Raw genomic sequence first — 22442 nt, 5'->3', positions numbered from 1 at the left:
TGTCCATCTCAAAATGAGACAATTGTTAAGTCATGGTACTTATTTTAGTCTCCAAAGGTACTAGAGAAAAGGCCTATGAATGCTTAAGAGCTGAAAGACTTAATTACAAACACACACACACGCACACAAACTTAAAAAAAATGTAAAATGGGGATCACTACTCTGAGTGTCTAATGGAAATGGTAAATACATACGTAACATACTCACTGATATATTTTTTTTAATTAGCTGGGAATCTTGCTCATTCCAAGTATGTATTTCCATTTTTTTAAAATCATGCCACTAGCACACAGAGGGCTTGGCCAAGAGCACTGAATTGACCAGCTGCTAACAAAGCTGGCCTGAGGTTCAAATCCCAATCAAAGCACCAATCACAAAGAGGCAAAGCAAGCATTAGAGGCGGAGGGAAGATCATAGAAAAGGAAGCATCACAGGAAGAAAATGGATCCAGAAAACCATCCTGCTTATCAAATTGTTCTGCTGCACCCCACCAGTTCATTAAAAGAACTTCAAAACTTTCTTAACCTGTGCTGTGAACATCTTTAGTTTACCAACCCCCCCAAAAAACCATCTCCAGTAAACAAATTTTCAGCCACAACAACAGGTTAAAAATACTGAAGTTAGAATTACGTAATCAGCATGATAAAAATTCTGATAGACAGAACGCAAAGCTTTCATACAGTGCTAGAAAGAGGATAGATCAGCCATGCTCGAGCCCACATTTCTCCCCACCTCAGGCAGCGTGTTGTTAGCATTATCTAGAGAGGCAACCTCCAAACTTGGAGTCTCAGCTCTGATTTGAAGCACCTCTTCCATTCCAACACTGCTAGTGGAATCTTGAGATTGCAGCAACAAGTTGATGTGATCTGGGATGGTATCATCGGCAGCCGAATCACTGTTTAGCTAGAGACAAAAAGGCATCCATTCATGTTTTACAAAATAAAGTCAACACGTGTTCATACATAAATGTAAAGCAAAATGCATACGAGGCTACCCTTTCTATTCATTAGACTGTGTCCCGAATCTATCTACCATGTTTAAGAATGTTAATAGGACTTCTCATAAAGGCAAAGAGAATATAATAAATAATATTGATGAAGAACGTGAATTGTCTGACTCATCGGAAGTACTGTTTTAGCACAACTAGTTTTACTCAATATATATGAGCAGATGCCTTCGCTGTCCCAAATACTGAATTAACTATATGTTAATTAATTAACTATTCTTCTTTCACTGCAGAATCTCAGATTCCAAAAAATGCAAAAAGACTTTTGTATTATCAGTACATTATTTACACCCAGAATTTCTAAATACTTTAAATGTATTTTAATTGCCCATTAGAGACAGCCAACGAGTTCTCTTTTTTTAGATTTAGTTTAGCTAATCCTCACCCTAATCAAACTTGTGATTTAAAATAAACTAGAAATTTAATTACTGATCAAATTAAATATTATTGTATTCCACTTAAATCTTTAAACTCTATTTGTTAAGAGTTTGGGTAGACGTAAATTTTCTATGGTATGATTGTCCAGTTACAAAAATGACAAAAGGTTACTTTGAAACACCAACAACTTTCAAAGACATATTGTGCCCGTTAGCTTTATACTGACATATATACTCAGGAACCTCCAAATTTATGCTCTATTGATAAAACCTATTCCAAATCCTCTAATAAAATAAATTTTATTAGTAGCAAGCACTTAGGACAAGTGTCACTCACAGTTTAAGCCAACAGTTCATTGGGTAATCCCTTTTCCAAATCCAGAAACAGAGGATCTAGTATTGTGTCCCAAAGTCATAGACTGCCCACCCTTCTTGCAAATAAGAACCCAAGTGGCAGCCTTGAAGGTTATATTCAAGGGCTGCTATTCTGATGCAAAAGCCATCTGTGTTTTACCATTTGGGAGTGTGATAGTATCTGACTTGCACTCAGGCCTTCTTCTTCTGAGGACTCATCAGTATCTTCTTGGTTGGTCAGGTTCAAGCTGGGAGTGCTACCTGAATACTGATACTCTTGGAGGGATGGCGTGTCCCCTTTCTCAATACTGTCCAGTGAACGTCTACGGACGCCCCAGTTGAAGTTGTCCATGCTCTCTCCCTGTAATGAGAAGGAAGTTTATTCCAATGTGTTTAAGCCACCCTGAATGTTGAAATGAACACAGCAAAACAAAGCCACACAAATACTGAATTCACTGAGAGCAGCGGTTCAATCAGCCCTTCAAGTTCGTTGCATATTTAAATTTTATTAACATGGCTTTCCCTTCAAAGCATTTAAATACATGGCAACTTAATTTTTTCTTTCACAGATTCATCTCCAAAACTAAATGGGCTTAAAAATGGTCTGCCACCATATATCCTTTGCAGTTACCAAGATCACCTGACTTTCAAGCACAGACAAGACAAATACACTACAGATGACAACAGATGAAACAAGCCACTGCACCAGGCTGCAACTTACCTGCAGCTCCTGGTTCGCAAAAAGAAAAACACACATAATTAGAACGAGGACAAACACTTAAAGATACTTTTTAATGGAGGCTATTTTTATATTGCATAAGCTTGTCGGCAGTAGAAGACTGATTCAAGCTCTGGAAATACTTTTTTTTTGTCAAGCCCCCTTATTATTTAATTGGTTTTATAAATAATTGGTGCAAAAACATTATGAGACAAACACTTAAAACAGATGGCTATGGCACATTTTTCAGTGTTAACATATATTAAAACTAATTTTGAGAACGGCTTGAAAGTAACTGCAGTGAAAATTCAAAATCGACTTTATCTACATTTGTTTGGTTAAATGTACAATATGTAGATTTTATTCAGTGCAAGAAAGCATACACATTTGAGCTGATTTCGGTCTTGATAAGCATGTTTAGCTGTTACAGTTTTCATTCCTCTTTGGGTAACCTTCCCAGGTGTTTAGAATTTAAATTTGCTATTGATTCATTACAGGTATTTTATGGTCACAAAAGCAATCCTGCAATCCTGTTAATTTGTACTAACTCAAAGTCACCCAGAATGAGATCACTGGCTAGGGAGGGGAAGAGTGTCTTAAACGTGGTTTCGCCATTTCCAGAACACCTAAAACACCCCACTGCATTTGTCCCGCTCTTTTCTGAGCCAATGAAGCATACGGGAAATGCTTCAGAGAAGTGGTAAGCAGTTGGAAGTGTTGTGATGGTTCTGAGATTAAAATGTTGAATGGATTATAATTCTGGCAGTCATTTGGATTACTGGAGATAAGAGAGAAGAGAACCTATTTCTTGGCAGAAAGAACAACTTGAGAATTGCTAAAATTCCTCATCTACAGGAGTTTTGTTTTCAGAGGTATAAAAGATTTATGCGAATACCCCTTCCACCTCCATAGGGAGGGTGTCATTTGTAGGACTGTTCAGCATTACCCAATATCCACCCTTGGATATTTCCATGCACTGCAATGGTATATTATAAATGACAGTTATTACATTTTACTATTTAAAAACAGAGAAAAATGCAGATAAAGATGATAAATGCACCATGAACCCAGACACAATATGAATGGCTGAAAATCAAATCAATTTCAACACACTCCTCATGTTAATATACATTGTGCAGTATTCATTGAGGTTTTGATGGTACTCGTAAAAGCTATACTTCAAGTTTTGTATAGTTTTATTTGGCTTTCTACAGTTGTATTCTCAATTATATATTGATACACTCTTTAATTCACCATTAAGCAGGAAATTTGCAAAATGTCACGTACTGTTCATATTTCTACGTATCAGATGAGATCAAAGTACAAAGCAAAGGGAGAAGCTAGTATGAAAGAAAGAGCTCATGATGTGCCAAGCAGCACAATATAAAATTATAGATCCAACGCTTTTTTTCTCCCCCAAAGCAGGAAGTTCAAGAAATGGCATGCATGGATTTTTTGTGTGCTTTGATTAATTACAGTATAAGCTTACAGCAAAAGGAAAGGACAGGATCTCAAAGTTGTTACTTTTTCTTGAAGAATAGGCTTGAATGAAGCTACCGTTACACAGTCTTACCTCTGCATCTTCCAACTCAACATCTAAAAAGTCAAAATCCTTAAAAACTCCAAACTGTTGTTCACTTGTGTTATCTTCTAAAACCACTTCTTCTTCTTGAATTACTTCCTCTGTTGCTGAAATAAGACTCGTTTGCTGGTCCCCAGCTTCTAAGTCTTCATTAGAAGAAAAGATAACCTACAGTGTCATCAGTAAAAGAGGTAATAAGCGTAAGTAAAATTGGAGTACCAATATGGATGTTTACAGATGTTGCATCTTAGAGGACGGGATCTGATGGAATTATATTTAAATGCCACTAATCACTAACAAGACATTCTGTTATGATGTAAAGGCTTTCTAGTTCTTAAACTATGACAGCGATATAATAATTCAATGTTAATATAAAATTTTCTTTGATGGACACATGCTTCTTTCAGGAATTTAAAATTACTCACAGAAGGGTTCTTGGGAATTCCTGATTCTGGACCACAAAGAGATAATACATTCATTAGTTTCTCCCTTGTTCGTCGCTGGAAAAGAAATCAAAGTACTTATAAATATTATTGCTTTCTTTTGCTACGTACAAAGAGATGCTTTCTGCATTTTAAGATTTATGCAATGGATCACCTGAGATAACTGTGGCCTCTTCCAGCTCACAGGAACCAAAGCATTAGAATTTGATCCGGAGGAAGTGGAAGATGTACTTCTTGTAACAGCAATGACTTTAGCTTTGCCATTCCTACCCGTTGCACTATGCTGATCACCGTATTTGTTCCCAATAATTGGGGTCTATAAGACAAAGTAGTTTTTCAGGTCAACGTATTGTCCAATTTCACAAAGGTCTGTAAGACAGGGTTTGTTTACCCTGCTGTGTGTACAGTGTGCAACAACCAGCAAGGCCCATATAACATGCAAAGCCACAAACTATGATCATCAACCATCATATCAGGCTTGTATTATTGATATTAATATGGTAACTGTTTGCAGTTGTGGAGGAAGATTGGGTGGTGTTTTTTTTTATTTTTTGTTTTTTGTTTTTTAGGTCTTTTCCAGGGTGAGAAGGTTCCCCTTGCGAGGAGCTTTTCATTCCTTTCACCAATCTTCTCATTTTATATGGCAGAAATTGCTTTTTTTTTTTTTTTTGACAGCTAACGAATGGCAAGCTGCATAAAGGGATGTTGGGGTCAGCTGCTGTCAGTCCTTCATAGTTGGCTAGAAACAGACACTACAAATACTAGAATTTTTCTTTTATTGATAAAGGCGATTGATGACAGAATTTTGAACATTTGAGAACATTTGTTCTTCTCTCCCTTTTATACCTAATTTTATTCTTGGGATCCTGGAATGAAATGAAGGGAACAAGAAACTTTTCTTCTGTTCCCGTTCTTCCTTTGGCTGAAAGGAACTTCAAGCAGTGTTTTGAAATACCGATTAATTATATTGTTGGAACTTTCATTAAAATGCAGGCAATTTGAAAGCCTTCTGGATGGGATGTTTTATTTTGGGCTCAAAACAACCCCATTTTTCCTCATATGTGCCCATTTCTAATTTCAAATTAAAAGCTTACAATCTTGTGGGGCTGCATTACTAGCTGTCCGGGGTTATGTACAGCCTATGAGCCACAGGTTAGACATGCCGGACTTAGAAGAAAATTAAGCACACAAAATCTTAAACCTTACTTAAAAACTCTTTACCTCTGATATGTCAAAATGGAAATCTAAGGTCTTCCCAGGCAGTTCTTTGGAAACATTGTTAAAAATTTTTGTAAATGAAATTTCAGGCGAGCTTATGTCAGCACCATAAGATTTTGGAATATCATTTGGTACCACAAGACTGGCTGAACGCGATACCACCAATTTCAAAATATTAAGTGCTTCCTTCCAGTAGGGACTCTATTAATAAAGACAAGGAAAAAAAGACATGTATACTCTCATTAATCAGAATAATAACTTAAAAATACAAAAAGGTATGATATCTGAAGTATTAATATAAAGCTCTTACATTTCTATGAACAAGTCAACACATTTGATTTTTTTTAACATAAATACAGGTTAAATCCTTGAAGAAAAACCTGCTTCACAGAATAAAAGAAGATGCATGAAGCTTCTCATCTCGTTGTTAAATTAGCGGTCACCAACTGGTGGTCTGTGAGAAAATTTTGGTGGTCCCCAGAAAAATTATTTGCATTTTTTATATTGCACTAAATTAGGGGTCCTCAAACCTGGACTGGATACGTGCAATGAACACTTGTATTGCTGCAGAGTCTCCCCCTTCAGGGTCTTTTTGTGTGGGTTGGGGTCTGCTTCAGTCTCCTGGTGCAGGGCTTTGGCTGAAGGCTGGAGGGAAGTGCTGCTAGTGGCGAAGAGCAGGAGGGCCTCGTTCCAGTGAGACTGCATCATGGCCTGGAACTGGCTGACCATCTCAGCCCACTGAGCCTCCAGGCGCTGGTACCTGGCCTTGCACTTCTGCAGGTCTTCCCTCTGCTTGGAAAGCCTACGTTCCTAGTCCTCAGTGAGGTGCTTCTGCTGAGCCTCCTTCTCGGTCAGATCCAATTTGAACTGAGCTGTTTTGTCAATTCTTTCTCGTGCTGGCTGCTTAGCTCCAACAACTGCTTCCTGTTGGGGCCCTAAGGAGCCCGTGCAGGCAGTGGAGGAGTGGGTAGGAGAGGAGGGGCAAGCAGAGGCCGGCGAGGCACCCCTCGATGTGAGTGACATCAAGTTGGTCATGCCCACCCAGTCACATGACCACCTAGCCACATCCACCCAGCCAGTCATTTAGCAGATCATATTAGTGGTCCATTGGGATTTAAAATTATGAATTTAGTGGTCCCTGAGGTCCGAAAGGTTGGGGACCCCTGTGTTAAATAGTTGCATCTCTTTTCAGCTCCACACAGTTGCTTAAGGTACTCCTGGGTTTTTCTGCATATGTGTGCATGCACACATATACCCCTGCAAATTCCAAAGTATGTTTTTCAAAGAATTTCTACAGGCCTACCGTTTACTGCTTACAAATATGTGAATGTTAAGTATGCATGCTAAAGTATTTAGCAGTGTAGCTGGTACTTAGAACTTAACTATTTTTCTCATAGTTATTTTATAGTCACTTGGTTTAAATTAACAGCAATTGCACAACAGGCAATTGGAGTAAGTTAATTTTAGGTAGAAAGGCTGCTTCAGTTGCTTAATTTCAGAATATGGAGGGGATGTATGTCAAACTTCCAAGTTCTCTATTAATAATCAAAGGAAGAGGGCCACACCACAGGAAGAGAGTTGGCTAAGTGCATTTGCTTTATTTTATGATGAATTTCAAAACAATATATCCAATTGAAAGGTCAGAAAATGGGATGAGAAGGAAAATCTATAAAAAAGCATTAGCACAGCAGGTTTTGCTTTCAAGTTGCTGAGAGATTGGTTCCACTTGATAAAATTTGAAAAAAGAATTATCATTAACTGCTCCCTTTTATCACCACATGATTTTTCATAACATCAAAAATATGCCCTATCATAACGCTATATCCAGATTAAAGTTCAATAATGAGCATTTTGCCCACAATGAGCTCAACCTTACTCAATCGAGAAGTCTCTAATGGTTTAGCCAAAATGGAAAATTATGGTTGCAGTTTTTAATAAAGTCTTAAACTATGAATTTATAATTCTCTGCTTTTTCTTAAAAGTAAATCCAGACATGGATACTTTAAATATCCTCATTTCTCTTCTCACTAAAACCTGATGGCATTTGGTATTTCTGCTTATTTGGATTTCATTTTTGCATCATGACTACGCAGATTGTCAACAACTTCCGTAGCTAAAGTACCGATTAAGAAGCAAAAGCCCCAATACAAAAGCTTGGAAGAGAACAAAACAAATGATAAGGCAATGCAAACTTGAATCGGCTTTGCTAAGTTTTGTAGTGGTCCAGGCTTCTAACAAGCGCAATCACTTGTACAAATTTATCAACTGTAATAATATATAAAGATGGAACATTACAATTTTTCTAGATAATTAAACTTCAGCCATTTTTTTTTATACTATTGTTCAACGAATAGTACCAATAAAGGAGAATATTTGTAGCTCAGAGTTGAAATGAGGCGTCCTTGGTGCTCTCTGAGCTTTTGGCCGTGGTTTGCTCTCTAAGTTTGCCATTTAGCTCTCGGATGTTCCATTACCGTTATCATCAGCGGACTTCAGAAGAAGCATCTTGTTACGTTCCTCTTGAACTTATATAGGTCTCGTGTGCCGGTGTGATCAGTTGGCCATTGGATTGGCCGTTTGTTTGTTGCTATATTTAAATTCTGAGGTGTTGATTGGTCGTTCGAATGGTCTGGTTTCTTTGAGTGTTCATAGGCTGTGAATTTACTGAAGCCTGGTATTCTACAAAAGGGGGAATTAACAAGCATATTGATTTAGATCCAGCATATGAGCACTTGAGAAACTGGATCATTCAACAACAGAACCTGAATTCAACTCCTCAGAATTCAAGTATAGCACCAAACGAACGGCCAATCACGTGACCAACTGAACACACCAGCACATATGTAAGCTTAAGACATATCAGCTTAAGAAGAACAGAACAAGATGCTTCCTGCTAATGATGTTACGTAGCCGGGTAACGAAATGTTTGGGAGCTAAATGGAAGTTCGGAGAGCAAACCTTTGCCAAAAGCTCAGAGACCACCAAGGACCCTTCAATGAACAGTATTAAAAATGGTAATAAAGTGATCTACATATGTTCCTGATCTTCTGAAAAGGCATCAGTTAACAAGAGTAAATATCTGCCAGAGATTAAATTAAATGAACTACTTAGAAGCCTTATTTCTAATCGCCACAGGATAAGCAGATTACTGGACCACTATCTATGTCCACATATTGCTGCTAAAGAATCCTAGTAGCTGTATCTATTTGGGAGAGAAATAATTCAAACGCACTATTTGGTGCACAGTTCATTTGGGAAAAAACACACCATGCAGAATTTGGATTTATGAGTCGTTTCTTTTGAAAACTTGTATAAATCTTAACCAATTACAATTAAAATATTCCATCCAGGAATCTTTAATATTATTTGGACAGCAACATCTAAGAATACTTGGGTGTAAAATAGGTTTTGTAGCCATATGTGGAATTACATAGACTGGATAAAAGATATCCAATAACTAAACAAAAAATGAAGTTTAGACTATAAAAATATTACAAAAAACTTCTATTGTCATTTGCTCAGGGATAAAAAAAAAAAGGGAGGGGTCTTTGAACTACATGTATTTTTCCAACATCTGTCTTTGATGTTCCTAAGATTGTAAAGATAAAAATGTGGCCCTCGGTGGTATTTGGTGGGGCATTTTCAAGGACCAAAACCTGCCTTCTGCCTTAAGGTGTCAATGTCACCTCTTAGAATTCCCATCCTGACCCAAATCAAGCTTGCTTTGACTCTTTGCATTGGGCGTACATGGCTGAGGAATTCTAGGAGTTGAAGGGCACATATCTTAAAGTTGCCAAGTTTGAAAAGATTAACAATATGCTGGACAAAATGTGGCAGTTGTACACCTTGATCCAGAAGAACACAAAATCCATTTCTCTAAATGGAAAGATAGTGACATTTTCAAGTGTGTCCCTTTAAATTACTCACCTGTACATATTTGCCAATGATCTTTATGATCTCCAAATTGAACTGCTTCACTGGTGCCGTGGACAGGTCAACGTGGCTCAAAAGGCTATAAATGATTTGCAGCAAAGACTGCTGCATGCTGGAGATCCCTTTTTCTAAAAGCTAAAAACAGATGACTTGGATTATCAAAATGGATTATGCAAAATATCAAATGGCATTAAATGCAAAGTAGTAAGCTATTAGATAACCTATGTCTTTAATGGACCTGCCCTCACATTCAATAAACTAAGTATTATCTGATGTATAACATTAGAAGCATATATTTGAAAGTTTAAAAGCCACTGTAGTATAATGATTAAAGTAGCGAACTAGAACTGGGAAGATCCATTTGGTAACACTAAAATGTGAGAAAGCAAAATGTGCATCTTCAAATGGAGAATAGCATCCAATACCTGAAAGACACACCCAAATGTACAAAGAATTATTACCTCTGCAAGGTATGTTATCAGATTAAAAGTTGTTTCTGAGAATGAGTCATGCAAATATCTGCACACTACGTTAATCCAATTAGAGCAGTCTCTGGAGTAACTGTGTGTACTGTATAAACACATCATATGAGCCAAATTAGCAAGAGTTGGGGATTTCTCTTCTGTACAAACCTAAAAACAAAAAGTCAAAATATTAGTTACTGGAATATCTATTTAAACGTTTAATTTTAAAAGAGCCCTGACTTTATTACAGCTTGTAACAGTCATTAGGACAATAGGCTTTGTCTGAGTTCAAAATCCCATTATGGAATAATGTGCTTTGCTTGGTTCTGGCTTAAGGTTATCTATGACAGGGGTCTCCAACCTTGGTCCCTTTAAGACTTGTGAACTTCAATTCCCAGAGTTCCTCAGCAAAGCTGGCTGAGGAATTCTGGGAGTTGAAGTCCACAAGTCTTAAAGTGACCAAGGTTGGAGACCCCTGATCTATGAACTCAGCTAATTGATTAGTTAAATTGATTGGGCAAGCAAACAATGTGTGAATCCAGTGTTAGATAGAGCAGATGGACTGAAAAGAGTTGTTCCTGTTAGTTATGATTGCCTTAAATCCTAGTGACTGCAATGCATTTACTCTAAATAGATAAATCTATTCACTTCAGTGCCCAGTTTGTGTGGCATTGCAGCATTTAGAAATTTGGGTTGAAAGCTGGTGTCTGGGATAGAAGCATTAAGAAACCAGCAATACTGTTTTTCTTAGCTGTTGCTTAAGAGCCAATGTAGGGACTCAGTCTGGCTGTCCCATCGCTCCTGCTGGAGCTCTGGGCCTACTTAAAGCATCATACATGCAACTCACTTAGATGCCAGTGTTTGGGATTTTCTCTGTGCGATACAGAATAGCCAGGTTTCTGCTTTGGTGGGGACCTCCTGGATCCCAGCACCCCCGGGGTTTTTTTAGGGGGTTTGGGCAAGAGGTCTCATCATCCTCAATTGATTGTCCACTGCCTAACCTTAAACTGCTGCTATCACTGTCCTTTGTTCTTCTAGCTACTACATTCTTACTATTGTAGTTACTATGGCTTTAGCCAACCTCAGATGCCACATTTTTTTCCTTTGCCACTCTGTATCACCTCCCTTCTGATCTTCCCAGTAACCTCAGAACTTCACATTTTGGGTTCCTTTCCCTCCTTTTCCTTTTCCCACTCTACTACAGCTGAGCCCCTTCTTACAGGGCAGGTTTCTGGCGGAGTGGATGAAGGCACTTTGCTACTGCATATCCACCCTTCCACAGTGAATAGGAATCTCCTCTTCCTCTTGCTTGCTAGAACACCCAGATGAAGTCTGTTGAATAGAAGAACCAATATTTCCCAGCAATGTAGTTTGAAGTACCACAATTAAGCTGGGATGAATAGTTTTGACCCTAAATAAAAAACCCGGAGATGAGCCCAGGATTGGACCATTGCCTGAACCTGGATTTTAGATTGACTGAAGGAGCCTTTGCATTATGATCTGATCTACTTATTGCTAACCTAAAGTGATAATAGACTTAAAGTGGACACTGCAAGTGAAACAACCCATTTCGCTGTGTCTTTAGTGTAAAGTATGATAGTCGGGATATTATGAACTCAGAGCCTCTCATAAAAGGCAGAAGAGGCTTTTTGAGTTGCTTTATTTTTTTATGAAAGTTGACTTCCTCAATTACAACATCAACAAAAGAACAGCTATGAGAGATAAGGCTCTGTTGATGAAATAGTGAGGAACTTTAAAACACAAAGGAGAAGAATGATAGATGGAGAAAAATAGGAGTAAAAAAGGAAGAATTCTTATACCAAAGGAAAACTGGATATTGTAATTTTAAGGCAGCCAGCCAAAAGAGATTTGAGGGAAGAAGAATGAGGCAAAGATATTCAGGGATAGGGTTCTGGGAAAAATATTAGTGGCAGTATTCTCTCAAAGTCTATACAGGTCCAAACACATGTTTGTGAATGCACAGACAGCACATTTGATCAAATTGCCTTCCCCATGAAAACTAAAATATATTGAATTATTTCTGCTTATTACCTACCTTCGCTATTCTGTCAGCTGTTTCTTTGCAGAACTGACTTGGATTATCAAAATGTTGAATTAAATGAGGCAATAAGCATAATATGTTAAGAGGAAATCCTGCACAGAAAAAGATGAAGTTGAATTTATCTGCAGAATTTAGAACACTAATTTCTATCCTTTCTAGGCAGCTATTTCAAGGTGCGCTACCTATGAATACTTTTAATATCAGCAAAAATAAAAATGCCTAAGAAACCTGTCGTATTGAGGGTAGGCAGCCTGGCTACCCCAGTTGCACAAGTTCTAAACAACGTGGCCAAGAGTACAAATTATCAGGATACCAGTTATCTACTTTGCCATATGCCATCAGTTTTATAATGTCTGGCCTTTATTCTGTGCCTCTGCGAAAATCTGTCTTCTTTTTCAATCCAGGTAAAATTGCTCCAATCGATTGTTTTGACAGATGCATATACCCAATGTTTATCATCTCTTACAACTTGCCATGGTGTCCCGCCTGTTGATAAGCTCCCAGAAAGTGGATTTGGAGGGCTATTGTTCTGACACCAAGGATATTTAATGAGCCGTGGTGGCACAGTGGTTAGAATGCAGTATTGAATGCTACCTCCGCTGACTGGGGGCAGTTCGAGTCTCATTGGCTGAAGGTCGACTCAGTCTTCCATCCTTCTGAGTTGGGTAAAATGAGGACCCAGATTGTTGGGGGCAATATGCTGACTCTGTCAATCACTTAGAGAGGGCTGTAAAGCACTGAAGCGGGATATAAGTCTAAGTGATATTGCCAAGTGCTAAGTGATATTTACCTATCATGTCTCATATCTGGTCTCCTATTTGTTTAATGTGAAACTGCTGAGCCAGAACATGGAATGTCGATAATACAAATTCTATTGCCTCTTAACGCCTAATTCTAAGGAAGCAATTATTGCCTGTGAATGTTTCCTAAGCTTAATAATGGATGAGGGAAAAAGCAGCCCAGAAATGAAATCTAAACAAGGCCAAGGTGCTATTGGTATGGAGAATGTTGCATGCAGGGACTGAGGCAAAGTCCATTTTGAATAAGGATGCAGATCCCGAGAAAAAAACAGGATGCCAATTTGGGAGTGCTTTTTGGCCCCCCGTTATTGTGAGGTTTCCAAATAACAACTACAGCATGGAGACCTCGAACAGAATTACGATTATACAGATTGTAACTCATCATGAGCTGGATAGTCTTAGCAATATAGCCCATCCAGATCCTTTCTTAACTACTGCTTGGCGCATTTCAGGCTGTTCCTGAAGTGTCTAAGAAAATGCAGCTGGCACAAAATGCAACAGCAAGATTGTAGGTCAGAAGCTGGTGAAATCCTAGGATGCCTATACTGAAAGTTTTGCCCTGGCACAGCTAGATACAGTTTTAATATGCTGACGTTGGCCTTAAAAGCCCTAAATGGCTTAGGCACCATCTGAAGGAGAGGCCATTTTTAGGGTCCCTTTCAGAACTCATCTATCTAATAACATTCCTGTTAGGGGAAACAAAATGCATTTTAATTTTAATTCATTTAAATGGTAGTATTTTTATGCTTTATAATTTTGGAAGCAGCCTTGAATAGGAAGGATTCACTATAAATCTAATAACAAATCTAATAACAAAACACATAAAAGAACCCACAATTCTGAACAGTATATAATTCCAAAAACATTTGAAAAATACCTGCTACTTGGGACGGATCCACCAACATATGCTTGGAAACTGTAATGAGTTTGCTAAGTAAATGAACTGTCATTTCTTGGGTCGACACAGAGGTGAACCCCTTCAGGAATAACTGCTGAAGGCCTGGAAAGTTATTCCATTTTAATTTACTCTGCATCTGTTCAATCTTCTCCCTGCTCTCAGGTTTATCCAGAGGCAAATGAACGAGAAGTTTATTGAGGAGCCTGAGAGCCAAGAGGTATTCATATTCGTAATCGGATTCCAGCAAAGAGGCTGCAATCCAGAATATGGTGGCCATCAGATTGACAGGATCAGTAGTAGGTTGCACATCGTGCATGCCTCCCTCTTTCAGGGAGGACAGGCTTCTAGTCCTTGCTAAGCTGTTGGAGTGAGTTATCCTTCCGTCCATTATATCCAGCGTGTTGCTCCTCCGTCGGTCATTTTTCCTTTCACCTATCAAACTCAGTCGCAAAGAATTGCTTTTCATGTGACTGTAATAGCCTACGAAGTTGCCAGAGTTAACACGACTTGTGCTTAGATTTATCTGACCGGTGCTTTTTCTGTTTGCTGCATATTTGTTCCCCAGTAACGGGTCATAATAAGAAGCACTAAAACGAAAAGAGAACACGGCAGGTAAAAGTCACATTCCTCATCCCAAAACCATTAAGATTATTAAGAAAAAAGTTGATAGCATCCCTCAGTTTCAAATACAGAGAAGTAACATTACTTCTCTTTTAATCAAGAATGCTACACATTAATTAAAAAAAAAAAGACATACTGTATTTTTTGGAGTATAAGACACTGTGGACTATAAGACGCACCTACCTTTTTGGGGGAAGAAAACAAGAAAAAAAAAACTGCCTCTGCCTCTGAGCAATTTGCCTCCTTGCAGAAAACAACCCGTTTCAGCTTCAGCTTCAGCGTCAACTTGATTAGTACAAGCAGCAGATTGTTGGTTGGATTGGCCTCCCTACGATCAGCTGTTTCAGGCTGCAGGGATTGCCATAGCCTATTGCCGCCTCTGTGTGCTCCATTTTCCGCCCGTTCTGGGCAGCGGGGATCGGAATGGTCAATAGGAAATGGCAATCCCTGCAGCCGGAAACAGCTGATTGTAGGGAGGCCAATCCAACCAACAATCATCTGCTCATGCTAATCAGGCTGTGCTGAAGCTGAAACTGAAATGGGCTGTTTGCTGCAAGGAGGCCAAAGGGTGGGGGCCGGTGGGTGGGCGTGGCTACATTCGGTGTATAAGATGCCCCAAATTTTCACCCTCTTTTGGGGGGGGGGAAAGTGTGTCTTATACTCCAAAAATATGGTACCTTTTTCACAAAGTTTCAAGGAAAGCGAGGGAACTATCATTATTTTTTTCTTTAGACATCATGGTATTATATTACATTAGGATGCATCATGCTCATTGCCCTTCTGGGAGTGTTTTTCAGGGCTTATGAGAGGATGTATTTTCAATATTCATATCCTTCATTCTATAACTATGACCACCTAAGGTCGCTTACAAATAGACTAGAAAATTGATAAAGCAGCATTGGTTAAAACATAGTGAGCTAGCTGCCCCTCTCAAGGACAGGAGTTCCATTAACAAACAAGGGATAAAAATAGTATCCTTGCTGGAACATCATTTACCTTAATATATTCAACCAGCAGTACTTTTTTTAAAAAAATGCACTCAAGCCCATATAAGATGTTACTTCTCAAAATATTGGTAAGCAATTATTTTAGCTTTACTCGGTACTTGTCATATTCTGGGCATAGGTTGTACTATTATCAAATTGCTCTTGCTATTTTTCGGCAAGTATTTAAGAATAAATATTCATTCCAGATACCCATCTTGAATAAAAGTGATTGTGAATTGTGAAATGTTGTATAAATGTATGCTTCTCTTTCCCTATTCCCACAGAACAATGAATAAAAATATTAAGTGACTTCTATAGAAAAAAAGAAAGAACTCTGAACAATATAACAGGATTAAAACTCCAGTTTCGCCAAATATCCTTTTACTGACCAGTACACATTTCTTGTATCTGCTGTACAAATGAGCTTCAAGGTTTTCTTAAACATGCCTTCCCCTCATCTTGAAAAAGAGGCTCCCTCAAAATGTATCATGGTAGTCTAAAATCAGAAGTTTGGTAGCATTTTTTAAAGACTTACTAAAACACATTTATTTGAAAGCATTTCTGAATTTTAGTATTCAGAAATTACTAGTTTTATTAAGTGGGTCTGAATAGATTTTGCTTACTTAGGAATATATTGGTCAGAAAGAAAAAGAAAGTATACTAGGACAGCGGTACCCCAATCTTTCTGGCACAAGCGATCAGTTTGGCGGATGATACTTTTTCCGTGGTGGTTTCACATGCAATCTAGATTCCGTGCATGTGCAGATGAAGCTTTTGCTTGTTCACCCACTATTTGCATGGACCGATTCCTAACACGCCACGGGCCAGTACCAATACACGGGCCAGGGGTTGGGGATATTAGCACACTGTACAAAGCAGATAAATTTGCTTCCTAAAATTCATTAACTGCTTAGGTCAAAAAAAATTTACAAATTTTTGAACTTTCAAGTAGAATAACACACAATGAAAAAAATAAAACGGGAAAAAATTAAAAATGGAATGTTCATGATTAACAAATAAACTGTTGAAATTTTGTACTGCCTATTTATTTAAATCATAGAAGTCTTATTTTCTGCAATGTCTGCGTGACCTTGCTGCTTTCATTTTTAACAAAAGTAGCATGTCAAATCGAATTTCCATTCCAGCATGTACAAAAGGAACACGACTTAAGCTATTGTGCCACCGCTGTTGTCATCTTGCCACTCCTTGAACCTTACTGCAGATGCTGGCATTTAAACATCCCACTTTAAATAGAGGTGTATTTTTAAACTTCTGTCTGAACCAATGAGTGAAAGGCCCATATATTCCCAATGATTTGAAAGTCAGTCTAGCCCAAATATTGTAAAAAAAAATTTCAGATGCATACTACAGCAAGCTATCATAAAAAAATCTTACTGGGAAAGTGCAGTGAGAAGATCATAGTGCTTCATGGTATCTGCCAATGTATCCACAGCTGACTCCAATGTAAGAAGCAGTTCTATGACAAAACCCTATAAACAGCAAATCAGCACACAGGCAATTTATAAACCAGATACATTGAAAAGCATTAAAACTCAAGTAACCGTATTAATGTTTCGTTGTTAAAATACAACATGCAATATACATAGTTTAACGGAACAGGTAGGTAAAGACTCCTGGCCCTTGTGGCAATTCTGCCTAGCAATCACTTGTTTTCCCTATTATTCTACAACTGTATGCACTTATAAAAGCATTCTTACAGATCTTACTCTATCCATCTAATAAGGTAGACACAGTCCACAAACGTTTATATGAAAAAAAATCAATCATTTCCAGGTTGATGGAGAGCAAGGGCATCAAACTCAAGGCTTGGGAGTTGGATCTGGCCCACGGGGTGCTTAGATCTGGCCTGTGGGATCGGCCTCGAAATAGCAAAGGACTGGTCCGCAGTGCCTCTGCTAGTGAAAACAGGGCACGGGAGGCCATGCACGGCTGGGAGAGAGATGGGACAGACGCCTCCTGCAGCAACCTGGAGAAAACGGGGTGCGGGGGGTGCACATGGCCCCCACACTCCATTTTGTCTGGCAGGGTGCTGCAGGAGGCGTCCGTCCCATCTCTCCCCCTTCCTGGCTGACCCGCAGAGGACAACTACAATGCTGATCCGACCCTTGAAGAAAGCCAGTTTGAAACCCCTGATCGAGAGCTGCTTTTAACATTTGAATGGAGAAATCACAATCTGAGAGTGGATGAAGTAACATGTACATATAGGTGGGCCACCGAGAACTCGCTTTTTATAATATGCATAAAGTTACACTACAATTTTCATTCATTCTTGCCTTAAAAATGGAAGAAAATCATGTTATTGATTTTTACCAGTCATAGCTATAAGGAGACTCTAAGAAGCAGAAAGTAAGAGTTTGTGTCTGTAAATCATTTTAGGATTACAAATTATCTGACACTAGTGCAGGAATTTTTTTGACTGCAAAAAAATAGCAGTCTATAACTTTTAAAAGTTCAAAATGATTTGTTATGACACCATGCTCTATAACTGTTATAAATACGTAATATTCCCCAGGCATAAATGTTTAGTTTAACGTTCAACTCAAGAGAGAAATGAAATAATTGGTTTGTAATTTTTTTTTGAAAAGCGAAATACCTGAGCTTCTTCTCCTGCATCTCCAACAGTTTCTACAAGCCTGGAGAGAATATCAGAAAGTGTATTTGCTGAAAGAGGCTGTTTCAGCGCTCTGAAAATCTGAAAAGATCTTCCAGCATAGTGTCGAGAAGAGCAAGAAAGTGCAGTCTGCAGAGCAACTTCACTAAGATGCTGCTCCAGCTGAAATCCAACTGCAAGAAACAGTGAACATTAATAGTAGCTAAAATTAATTATCAATCAATCAGAATAGAGCTGGAAGGGACCCTGGAGGTCTTCTAAGTCCAACCCCTATACGATTTCAGACAAGTGGCTGTCCAGTCTCTTCTTAAAAGCTTCCAGTGATGGAGCACCCACAACTTCTGAAGGCAAGCTGTTCTACTGGTTAATTGTTCCAACTGGCATTTTTTAAAAAAATTCTCCTTAATTTCAAGTTGCTTCTCTGCTTGATTAGTTTCCATCCACTCTTTCTTGTCCTGACTACAGGTGCTTTGGTAAATAAATTGACCTCCTCCTCTTTGTGGCAACCTCTCAAATACTGGAATACTGCTATCATGTCCCCCATAGTCCTTCTTTTCTCTAGACTAGCCAAACCCAAATCCTGCATTATGTGTATTATGCATTACGTGTATTAGTGTATTATGATACTACACACATTTATTTTAGCAAAATGTACAAAAACATGAACATTTATTTTTATTTTGGAAGAGAAAATCTAAATGAAACATGTTCCTTCATTAAACTGCTAAATTTATAACATGTACTGATCATTGAAAGTTTTCAAAACATACCTGAACTTGACTGTTTGAATACAGAAACAACATGCTTTAGAAATATAGTTAACAGCTCAGCACTCTTTATGCTTGGATTCTTTGCTGAAACATCTTCATGATTCCAAAGTGGCCCACGTTTTCTACAAATAGAAAAAAAATATCAAACCAGACACTCACTTGTTATAAACATACAATAATCATAGATATTCTTTGGTAAAAGGTAAATTGCCACATTATTTTCTAAAATGAACTCTGCCATTAAATTTAAGCACAGGATTCAAGAAGCCCTAACCATAATTTCATCCTATGTGGAAGATAGAAGTTTTACTCCTAATTTACCTAGTCGGGCAATCCATTCTTAAAAAACTTTAAAGGTATCTCATAAGATATTGTAGGGCTTATCCTAATTTTACTCTGATTCCAGCAGGAATGTTTACCCTTAAATTCACTAACTCAGGTACCATTTCCATGGAACCAAAAGCTCAGTAATGCTGAAATTTCACAATATTATGAAATTATGAAATCTTGAGCAAGAGCTTAGCACATTTTTGAAAATATTCACATTTCTATACAGTTGAGTAAATGCCATCATTTAAATTTTACCTTGAAGTAATAAACTCCATGAGTGACTTCATTTTTTCATCTTGTTCTCCTGAAAGATCAACTTCATTGAGAATGGTGCTTTGCATCTGAGAAATGGCAGCGCTTGTATTTCCTAAACTGATACTAGAAGAGGTAGAACTTGAACTGAGTCCTGAGTCTGTCATTGGAGAGGGCTGGTGATCCGGTATAAAATCATTAACACCTAATTACAGAAAGACATAATTACCACTCTTAAAATCATAACATAACATAACATCAGAGTTGGAAGGGACCTTGGAGGCCTTCTAGTCCAACCCCCTGCCCAGGCAGGAAACCCTACACCATCTCAGTCAGATGGTTATCCAACATTTTCTTCACACTTCTTCACACTGACTTTCCAAAAATTCCAAAACATATTCTGATTTCTTTATACTTCATTATTTTAGCCCAATATTAGCCCAGCTTAAGAAAACTGCTATTTCAAACTTGGAACATTTTTAATTTGGAGTGTTTCGTACATCTTTACAACACCCCATTCTAGGGATGAAGTACAGTCTGGTTCTCTGTGTAAAGCTAATAAGTTTTTTTTTTAAAAAAATAGAAAGTTGTAAGATCAGTCTTATTTAATACATATGAATAACATAAAAAATGGAGATACATGATTAATAATTCTACATGATTATATTTAATAGTGAAGTGCTGCCACCTGCTGAAAAATATTAGTGTCATGTACCAAACAAGGATTGCAAAATGAAATAATCAATAAAATTCTAGTTGAACAATGTATAAGCCTCCTGCATCCCTTCCTATATTCACTATACAGGGAAAACTATAACCAAAGTTTATAATACTATTTATTAAAAACTGACTCTGAATTCATTAGTATAAATAAAATATTTTAAAAAAATTTCTGGAGCAAATATGCTATACTGGAACTGGGAATTAAGAATTCTTCAAACAATTCTATTAAAGTGTGAATTTTTTTTGAAACAGAGAAGTCTGCTCAATAGCATTAGTCTGCTCTTCAAAAATAAAAGTTAAATAAGCCATTAATTCATCTTTGTCTTTTCCTGATTTAAATAACAAATTAAATTAAACAATGTTTAGAAGATTTCTAGATGGTCAACTTAATGATTTTCATATATATTTTATTACAGTAAATGTCTTAGGTTCTTAGATCCGAGAGGCCTACTACCCTTGATCAAGTTTGTTCTACAAATATTGAAGAGGTATTGATTAATGTAGCTTTATCAATTACCTATTTGAGAGACAGAATTTCTGCCATATTGCTGTGAAATAGCTTTTCCAGGTAGTCCTCGACTTACGATGGTAATTGGGACTGGAATTTCTGTTGTAAGTCATTGCAGCCATAATTTGAGTCATCATGTGACAGAATCTGATTTTATTGTGGTCTTAAATTGAGCCACGCAGTTGTAAATCAAATCCAGATTAGCCAATGGCATCTTTTGCTGGAAACCAACAAAATTGCTGGAAACGTCGCAAATTGTGTTCATTTGACCAGAGGATGCTAAAATTGGCTGTTGCCAGCTGCCAAGTACTCAAATTGCAATAACATGACTGCTGGGGTAGGATAACAGTGGCAAATTTGGATTTTGGTTGCAACTGACCTTTTTTAAAGGTTGCTGTTAATCCAAACTGTTGTTAAGTGAGCGGTGTTAAATTGAGGACTATCTATAGTTTTATTTTCATATTATGAATAAAGGGCACTTTTAAGTTTCATTGAACTGCCCCCCTCCTCCCGATTACCATGTGCATTAACTAGAAGACTGAAGGTACCTGTGAAGATGCAATCCAAATGTGCTATTTGTTTGATGGTGAGCACCCGGGGTTCATTAAACTCCTTGTTCCTGAGAAGGATAGAAGCCACAGCCTGGACACTACTGTTAGAGCCCATCACTATCAATAAATGCAACAGGAGGCGCTTACAGTGTTCATATACTTCCGGATGGTGATGATCAAGACCTACATCCAAGAAAAAAAAAATGCATTTAATCAAACGATGTATCTGTATGTGACTGTTGCTAATTTATTTATTTATTTATTTTTTATTTATTTAATTTTTATACCGCCCTTCTCCCGAAGGACACAGGGCGGTGTACAGGCAACAATAAAATACAAAACACCACAATATACAATTTAAAATACGAATTAAAAAACTTATTATAATTAGCCTAGAACCTTAAAATTTATAAAACCAAACCCCATTTAAAATTAGTAGAAAATTTAAAATCGATAAAATTTATGTAATTTAAAATTTAAAATTTAAAATATAAAATTTAAAATTTAGGCCAGCCCCGCGCGAATAAAAAGGTATGTCTTCAGTTCGCGGCGGAAAGTCCGAAGGTCAGGTATTTGACGTAAGCCTGGGGGAAGCTCGTTCCAAAGTGTGGGAGCCCCCACAGAGAAGGCCCTTCCTCTGGGGGCCGCCAGCCGACATTGCTTGGCGGACGGCACCCTGAGAAGTCCCTCTCTGTGAGAGCGTACGGGTCGGTGGGAGGCATGTGGTAACAGCAGGCGGTCCCGTAAGTACCCAGGCCCTAAGCCATGGAGCGCTTTAAAGGTCGTAACCAACACCTTAAAGTGCACTCGGAAGGCCACAGGTAGCCAGTGCAGTCTGCGCAGGAGCGGTGTTACGTGGAAGCTACGCGAAGCTCCCTCTATCATGAATTAAATGTTCATTTAAAAGAAACATGCCTAGTCCTATTCACTATTTATTGTTCTCATACACTCAAGAGCTAAGAATTCTTACAAAATTATTTTTCCTTACTTGCTATGGTATATTTATTTTTATTCTTTTTTTTCTTTTTTAGTATATTTATTTTTATTAAATATTTTAAAAAAAACAATTGTTCTCCCCGAGACTTTAGTCTTTTAGGCCTTTGCTATGCTCATTGAAAAGTTGGGTATCCCTTGCTCTTCAATTTGGGTTTATTTTAAATCAAATTATCCCTTTGGCATTGAACATTTTATGTGCTAGACCATAAAACGTGGTA

At 37.9% G+C, this 22442-nt stretch overlaps 1 protein-coding gene across 8 annotated transcripts in view; it reads right to left on the bottom strand.

Moving 5' to 3' along the window:
* Positions 1-22442, bottom strand: part of FRYL (FRY like transcription coactivator) — a 171082-nt gene that overhangs the window by 22526 nt on the left and 126114 nt on the right. For 7 of the 8 annotated variants that reach the window (XM_058192134.1, XM_058192135.1, XM_058192128.1 and 4 more), the window contains 15 exons: positions 21226-21411; positions 19450-19651; positions 18865-18986; positions 18077-18267; positions 16858-16952; positions 13835-14442; positions 12152-12249; positions 10093-10263; positions 9626-9766; positions 5702-5899; positions 4635-4796; positions 4463-4537; positions 4029-4205; positions 1898-2098; positions 733-903 (listed from right to left, as the gene is read on the bottom strand). In XM_058192134.1, coding sequence (XP_058048117.1) covers positions 733-903; positions 1898-2098; positions 4029-4205; positions 4463-4537; positions 4635-4796; positions 5702-5899; positions 9626-9766; positions 10093-10263; positions 12152-12249; positions 13835-14442; positions 16858-16952; positions 18077-18267; positions 18865-18986; positions 19450-19651; positions 21226-21411 — 2798 coding nt within the window. The remainder of the gene's footprint in view (positions 1-732; positions 904-1897; positions 2099-4028; positions 4206-4462; positions 4538-4634; positions 4797-5701; positions 5900-9625; positions 9767-10092; positions 10264-12151; positions 12250-13834; positions 14443-16857; positions 16953-18076; positions 18268-18864; positions 18987-19449; positions 19652-21225; positions 21412-22442) is intronic. The other variant, XM_058192133.1, reaches the window with a different exon arrangement.

This window comes from Ahaetulla prasina, chromosome 8 (assembly GCF_028640845.1).
Source record: "Ahaetulla prasina isolate Xishuangbanna chromosome 8, ASM2864084v1, whole genome shotgun sequence".
NCBI classification, from domain to species: domain Eukaryota; kingdom Metazoa; phylum Chordata; class Lepidosauria; order Squamata; family Colubridae; genus Ahaetulla; species Ahaetulla prasina.
This window is presented reverse-complemented; position numbering and strand designations above follow the sequence as displayed.